General features: G+C 46.2%; 1 protein-coding gene across 3 annotated transcripts in view; it reads left to right on the top strand.

The window, feature by feature from the left end:
• Nucleotides 1-2,466: 2,466 nt before the first annotated feature.
• UHRF2 (ubiquitin like with PHD and ring finger domains 2) overlaps nucleotides 2,467-7,761 on the top strand; it is a 75,171-nt gene continuing 69,876 nt past the window's right edge. Inside the window, exon 1 of one of the 3 annotated variants that reach the window (XM_033404416.2) lies at nucleotides 2,467-2,967. In XM_033404416.2, coding sequence (XP_033260307.1) covers nucleotides 2,815-2,967 — 153 coding nt within the window. In that variant the 5' untranslated portion in view covers nucleotides 2,467-2,814. The remainder of the gene's footprint in view (nucleotides 2,968-7,761) is intronic. The other 2 variants (XR_004476492.2, XM_004279120.3) reach the window with 2 other exon arrangements.

The following is a 7,761-nucleotide window of genomic DNA, read 5'->3' as shown; positions in this document are numbered from 1 at the left end:
TTATGGGAATGAGTACAGGAGATCTTGACTAGTTCCTCTTTCAGAACTTTTCTACTTCCCGGCAAAACTTTAGACCTGCATTTCCAACTGTCACTTAGATATCTCCATCTAGGTATATTTTGGATGCATTTCAAATGCTACACAGTGCAAAGGGAACTCACTGAATTTTCCCAATTTGCTTCCTCTTCTAGTTAAGAGCATCACCATCTACCAAAACCATCGTTTAAGTCTCCCAAACTGGAAACTTGGGAATTATTCTTAGCATTCCATTTTCCTCATTACTCATATCCACACATTCTACAAGTCTGATAGGCTTTATTTTCTAGAATATTCTAGAAGCTACCCTTTCTTCTCTCACCCATTGCCACAAATTTCACCAAAACTGACACAATTGCCTCTTCAATAAGCTTTCTGACAGCATCTCCCCCTCCTCTCCTTGTCCCTTAGTTTTTCCCTAAGGCATCCTTCCACATTCCTTCTTCTGTCTTTCCAAAGGCATATTTAATCACAACAGTGGACTCCTTTAAAAACCTTAGTTTCTCCCTGGGGCCCACAAAATCTACTGCTTTGAATGCTAATATTCACACTGTGTTCTTCTTCATTTAGTCAACCTTTCTCTTATATGCAATCTCTTCTGACCTGTAAAAATGCATACCTCCTGTCTTTGCTTAAGCACTCTCTCCTCTTTGGGCATTCTGTACTTAACTAAATCCTCTCCATAATAATAGCACAAAAATAATTTATTGTGTAGCAGCAAGGGATAGGCACTATGCTAAACACTCTACACTCATTAGATGTTATAAGCACCATTTTACATTGAGGAAATTGAAGTAAATAATTCGTCCAAGATCACATTTTAAGAAAACAGCAAAACTGGGTTTACAGTTCAAGTCTATCTCAATCCGCAAACTGAAAACTTAAATGCTGCCTTCATTACAATATACCAGTTAACTCAGGTCAAGTTGTACCCCTATCTTTAAGCTCACAGATCATTCTAGTCCCCCTTCACTCATCTCTAATTGTTGTTTTAACCAACAACACACTATTTAGTATTAAATTACTCTTTAATTTTTTCTAAATCTTATCTGAATTGGATTGTAAATTCTTTGTGAGCAGAGAATTAAAAAAAAAAAATCTTAATATGCCTCCACAATGGCATAGCATATCCTATAATAGCAAATAGCTATCTCTTATTGGGGCAGTTTATAAGCATACTTAATATTTACACATGTAATGAATACTCAGTTTTTGCTTTACTTAAATCAGGAGCAGACAAGATGAATTATATTTAGAGGATACAGTGAATGTAAAATTTTCAACAAGAGTAGAGACCGAAGTGTGTATCTGTATTCCATTTTTTTCTGTCCTTCCCGTGTTGGGCCATCTTTTTTTATCATACTACTGGACTTCTCTGTACTTGCAGTTATTTTAAGTGGTTATTACAAAAATGCTGCTCTACCTTTAGGGTAATAATTTCCACCAGCCTGAATAATTACGTTATGGATTTTGGCCACTATTAAGTCCAAAGCTTATACATTTAGTTTTTTCTACCTTCATATGCTCTCTCCCTTCTTATTTGAAATAAGCCCACTGTTAGGTGTGTTAGGTAACCCTGCTTGGGCCTATTTCGGAGAATTTATTCCTGGTAGGCTCTCTGGAAGTCCTTTTCGGAGGTGTGTAATTTTGCATCCTTTAAAAGCGTTTTGCATGACCCCGCAATCCCTTAGGCCAAATGCTCACTAACCCGGAAGGTCCACAAACGGAAACCGCGAGAGGCCCTCCGGGCGGCGGCACCAACGCCTCCGTGGCCCGAGGTCCGGTTGTGAGCGCAGCGGGCCCGTAGAGGGCGATCCCAGCCGGCCCCGCAGCCTGCAGGCCTAAGGCCGCCACCTCGGCCCAGCGGCGGGAAACCCCAGGAAGCTGGTTTCCGCGCGAAGGCAGCATTCGGGCCGGCGGGAAACGAGTTCGCGAAGCAGAAGGGTCCCCAAGGCCTTTCCTGGGTGGCCGGCCCCACCAGGCCGCGTGGCTGGCGGTGTCTGGCTGAGCGCGGTGAAGCGGGTTCATTTCCTTACGTGCTTTCTCACAAATTTAGGCCGCGCCCGCGCGCACGCACACCGCTTTTCATGATCATACAAGTGCACGTCAGAGTTTCTCATCTTTGGTGTGTTTTTGAGACCACAGAACCGAATCGGCTAAGCCTGAGGAGCCGCTCGCGCCCTGGGTCGCGAAACCGAGACCAAAGGTGCAACCCATGTGGGCGGCCTTGTAACCGCCAGACACCCGAAGACTAGAGGGCGTGTCCAGGGCCCAGGTGCACGCTGAGGCGCAAGTAACGGCTCTCGGCGGCCCCGCCCCTCCGCCCCGCCCTCCCCGCACCCGCCCATTTTAGTTCCCTCATGTCTATAGCCACTTCCCTGGTCGCTTCCTCTTTAAGGCGGAGCCCGGCGTAGATCTCGCGAGATCCGGGTTGGCGCCGTGACCTCCATGTGGGAGCTAGAGCTCTATAAGTAAACACTCCGCGCGGTGCAGACAAGGCTGTTTCCCATTTGTGAGGCGGGGGCTGCGAGAGCAGCCGCGCTTCCGACTGGTTCCGGTTTCCTTCCCTCCTCAGCTCTCTTAGGTGGGCTCGCGGTCTAGTATTCGCCGCCGCCTGTCGGGCCCGGCGTCTGGTCGGTCTTCCTCGCTTGTGCGCGCGCTCGCCCGCCAGCCGCGGAGAGCCAGAGCAGCCGGGGAAGCGGCGCGGGCCGGGCGGGGCGCGGCGCCCGGAGCGCAGGGGGAGACAAAGCGAAGCCGGCCCCTTCTCCCGGCGCCGAGATGTGGATCCAGGTTCGCACCATCGACGGCTCCCAGACGCGCACCATTGAGGACGTGTCTCGGAAAGCCACAATTGAGGAGCTGCGCGAACGGGTGTGGGCGCTGTTCGACGTGCGGCCCGAGTGCCAGCGCCTCTTCTACCGGGGCAAACAGGTGAGGCGCGCCCACCGCACCCCTCTGGAAGCCGGAGCAAGGGCAGCGGGGCGCCACGGGGTTGCGTGGGCTGGGCGGGCCGGAGGGCTTGGTGCACGGTGCACGCAGAGCGCACCTAGCTCCACTTCGGGTGGGCAACCCTCGAGACTCAGAGTGCGGCCCTGCGCCCGCCTACGGGGCCTAGCGGGGTCCTGGCCGGCCCCGTTGCAGGTGCGCTCGGCGGGGGCGCCCCGAGCGCCGAGACCTCACCGCCCTTACCAAGCGGGTCAGCAGCCGCAGGCACAGCCCGCCAGAGCGCCTGGGTTCCCTCGCTTCCCGCGCTTGGTGGGGTCCGGGGCCCCTGCAGGGCGGGGAGGGCAGCGGGCTCTGGCGGCCATGCCGAAGTGCGGGTGGGGAGGGTCGGAGGCCCCCGCTCCCGGCCGCGCTGACCCGGCTCACGGCTCGTATCGCTTCCGTATCTCTGCCGGGCTCCCGGCTCCCAAATAGGAGGGGAAACATACATTGCTCCCTCTGGGGCTCAAGACCCGAAGTCTGCCTCCTTACTGTGGAAGGGATTTATATATACTGAAGATTCGAAGGGTTTACAGAACTTTTGGCACTCGTTTCCCTCACCTTTTTTCCTAGAATCGAATCTGTTGTGGGGCAGATTAGAGACCTGGGCTAAAGAAGCTGTTGATGTAACCCGGGACAGGTTTAAACTGCCCAGTGTTTGCCAGGGGGGTTGTTCGCAGAGTGAAAAGCAGTGTAAAAGATTTCGTCTTGCTCTTATTTTTCACCTTCTAATTAGACCCCTCACTCAAGCTTTTAACACAGCAATTGGAGCATAGCCAGCGGTACATACTTGAAGGCTGAAAGTGTTTTTTGGCGGTGAGGGTGTCTGTGGGCGTCGCTGGTAGTTGAACAGTTTAGCCTTGGTCTGGTCCATTGAAGAAGATTTTTCCTACTCACATGGCCTGTACCTAGAGACCCAGACCCATCCTATTTTATTGCCTTTTTTTAAAAAAAAAAAAAAAAAACGTTAATCCACTGAAGAAGTTGGCATCCTCCAGTTGGTAGATCATAGTTTGGCTCCAATCCTGTGGTTTGAAATAAGTGTAACTCTCTTTGATTTGGTAGAAGTAGCCGTTTTCCTACAGCCAAAGGGTTTGATAGGAATATTTTTCTCCCCTTCCTAGGCTTACCCTTTGAAACCTGCCCAGAAATTTCAGAGTAACAAGATTACACTCTGAGAAAGAGCCAGGGGTTTTTTTGTTTTCAAGTAAACGATAGCGTCTTTGATATGTGTTAGTAGCCAGTTTTATATTGATCTTCTAGTGTTAGACTTGTAAAAACAGCTGTTCAATTTAGTTGTAAACTTTGCTTTAGAAATAAATATCTGTGTATTAAAAACTATGTAGCTTTATATTGCTGTGCCTCCAGTGGCTGACACCTTTTTATCTTTTGGTCAAAAGCGAAAAGCATGTAATCAAGTTTATTGAATTTTATTTTCTAGCTAGGAACAATAGTACATGAATTCCTGGGATACTTTGGTGACTTCACCAGAGATAGAAATGAAGCGTGAAAATGTATTCCTGGGCGACACCCCTTACAGTCTAATTATCAAATATGATAAAAAGAAAATGTGCACCTGGCTGTCTTTAGGAGAAGGTAGGGATTGGGATAAATTCAAGGCAACAGGGTACATTTTCAGGAAACCAGGAGGCTGTTCCAGGTTCAGGGAAGAACTTGAGGATAACAACATTATGTACCTCCTAGCCCAGGACAGTTGATAACTCCCTACTTTGATTTCACTATAGGGATAAACCAGTAGGAATTAGGAATGGACCTTGGGTGCTGTACTTAGTTGGAGACAGAAGGAAGACATTGCTGAAGCTGTATTTGTTCCTTATGAGCTGACAGGTAGCCATGGCAGTGATTATTATCTCTATTCTCCTTTCCTCTTTGGTGTTCATAGTCCTTGGACAGGATAGTGTGTCCTACTATTGGATTGATGTCACAGGGCTGCCCTTATCCTGTAAAATGCCTTTGTGCTTATTAGAAAAAGGCCACCCCTTCCTCAAGATGCCTTACTTCCACATAGTGAAAAATGTCATAAATAAAAACAAATTTACAGTGTCCATGATGTAAATGGTCTCCCCCCTACCCCCACCTTTGTATGTTAGTCTGCCGCTTTTAATCCTTGGAAAACATCAGAATCACCTGTGGATATTTATTATAGATGCTCAGCTCACCCCAGAATTGCAAGTGGTTGAATTTAACAAGACCCCATGGGAGACTCTGATGAGCACCAGAGTTTGAAAATGAATGTTGAAGGATAGTCAGCCTCATACTAGTTTCTTACTGTTCAAAGTATGGTCCCTGGATCAGCAGGACCAACAGCATTAGCTTCACCTGGGAGCCTCACACCAGACCTACTGAAGTAGAATCTGTATTTTAACAAGGTCCCCAGGTGGTCTGTATGCAAATGAAGCTTGAGAAGCTCTGTAATTATGTGATTCTCTCTACTTTAGAGAGTCAGAATGGAGAGCCTCAATTCAGGGCTGTAAGTTCCAGTTAAAGTAGGGTAACCTCATTTGGATATTCTTCTCTGGGAAGTTGAGTTTGCACCCTGGGGGTTGGGGTTTTTTTTTTAAGGAAGAGTTATATTGGTGGATCTATACATCTTTTTGAGAATCCAGAGCTTTTCCTACTTCGAAAGGATTCTCTTCCCGCTTCTCTTTCCTTCCCTGTATCACTGTAGGGACTCTTAGAATAGATTGTAGATGTGGGGTATGAACCAGAACTGAAGAAAAACTGAGTAGTTAGTTGCCTTTTGCCCCTGGACTCAGTTTTCACATGGAGTACAAAGTAAAAGTGTTTGCCTACTTAAAGGAGTGAGGGAGTGAGAGTGAGAGAGAGGGGAAGAGGGGGAGAGGGAGACGGAGGAGTGTATATGCTGTGAAAGTGTAATGCCCTCCACCTGCATCCCTTATTAGCCCCTTGGGAATGACTTCTCTGCCTTCTTAGCCACTGCCAATTGGTGTTTGCTTCCTAGTTTTCCCTTGCAGCACTGTTGCCGTTCTTACTGTTACCTGGAATTTCTTTAACCCAATTCAAGGAAAAAATTCTAGGACTAGTCCTGCCTCTCTAATATTGTAAATTCTGCAGCCCCGTCTTCTAGGATGGCAGTTATCAAACATTTTCTGCTGTGAGACATTGATGGACTGTAGTTAAATGCATGAAACCCATAGGTGTTTGTAATTTCCAAATTACCCAGTCCTTTTCTCCCCCACTCAGCATACTTTAAGTGCAGGTAATTTTCAATCAATACTTCATTAAATTTGGGAGAACTTTAGTACTTATTCTTATTTTTTTTAGCTGTGCAGCTTGCAAGATCTTGGTTCCCTGACCAGGGATCAAACTTGGGCCCTCCGCAGTGAAAGCTCAGACTCCTAAGCACTGGACTGCCAGGGAATTTCCAGTACTTTTAAAATAACATTCCAACAGTCTTCGCAACTCTTCACAATAGCCTAACTCTGTGGAACTTTCAGTGTGGTGAATAATAATCACTGTTTCAGGAAAACTGGGAGGGTACCTATGAATTAGGAAGCACTATATAATCTGGGTAAAAGTCGCTATCCTAGCGAGCGTGAGTAATTGAGGAAAAGTGGTTACTTGTTATTGTGGGCCTAATTTCTATTACAGGGCTTCATGCCTTCATATGCTTAGCGCTTCACTATGACTTAAGATACTACTTTTCCTTTCAAACCAAGTCTCACTTTAAGCAGCTTATATTTACTCTGATCACTTCCTAGAAACTAGTCAGAGGGGTTGGGTATAAGAATGCCCCCAAGGTCCCTCTCACTGACTCCTCAAATTTCAGTGGAAGTGTTTATGGAAATACTTTGGATTTCCAATTATTTCATCACCTTAACAGCTGTCTTCATTTTGGGGCATGCCCTACCAGTTAATTTGCATGTTCTGTGCTGTTAGTTTTTTCCCTACTTTGAACATGACATTTTTTTGTAGTTGTCATAATGTGCAACAGCTGTATGTTTAATCAAAGTTGCGCTTTTTCAGCTGTTACAGAATTGGTGTGTTCTTACTTGGGGGTGAGGGGGGAGGGGAGGGGATGCTGTTGGAGAAAGTCAAAATGAAGGTGTGAATGTGTAGTTTTTTGCTTCTTGAGGTTTTCCCAGGAGTTCAGGATTAGGAGTTCTTGTTTTTTTAATCAGATAAGCCATGTTAACATCATGTCCCTATAAGGGCTTATCTGCTTACTGACTTGGAAGACTCCTTAGACTTATTTGAAATAAGTATGTTAACTAATCTGTGAGATAATGTCTCATTTAATTCCCCCACTGGAAAATTTGAATTTCTCAGTCCCTTGTTCTGTTTAACGGTGTGAACACCTGTAGAGTGCAGGATTGTGCCAAGTGTATTCTTGGACCACTTGAATTAAAGTTACCTTACGTAGTACATTAGTAAGTTTGTCATTCAAGGACAGATTCTCATTCTTTTCTCTTTGGTTGACTTCTCACGTACGGCTTTATTGTGTTAGAGCTGTGAATGGTGACAGGTATTACATGCAAAGAGGGAAGAATGACTAGGGATTAAATTGGTAATGTTTCCGGGGAAATGGTAGTTCTGAACTTCAAGGAGTTTAGAGAAATGGCCAACTGACTTTTATAAAGAAACAAAATGGAGACTTAGTTTCCTAGGCCTTCCGTAACAAAGTACCAAACCCTAGGTGGGTTAAGACAACAAATTTATTGTCCAGCAGTTCTGGAAGCTGGAAGCCAGAACTCAGGTTGT

Source organism: Orcinus orca, chromosome 6 (genome assembly GCF_937001465.1).
Source record: "Orcinus orca chromosome 6, mOrcOrc1.1, whole genome shotgun sequence".
NCBI lineage: Eukaryota > Metazoa > Chordata > Mammalia > Artiodactyla > Delphinidae > Orcinus > Orcinus orca.
Note: the sequence above shows the minus strand (reverse complement) of the source record. Positions and strands in the feature narration are given on the sequence as shown.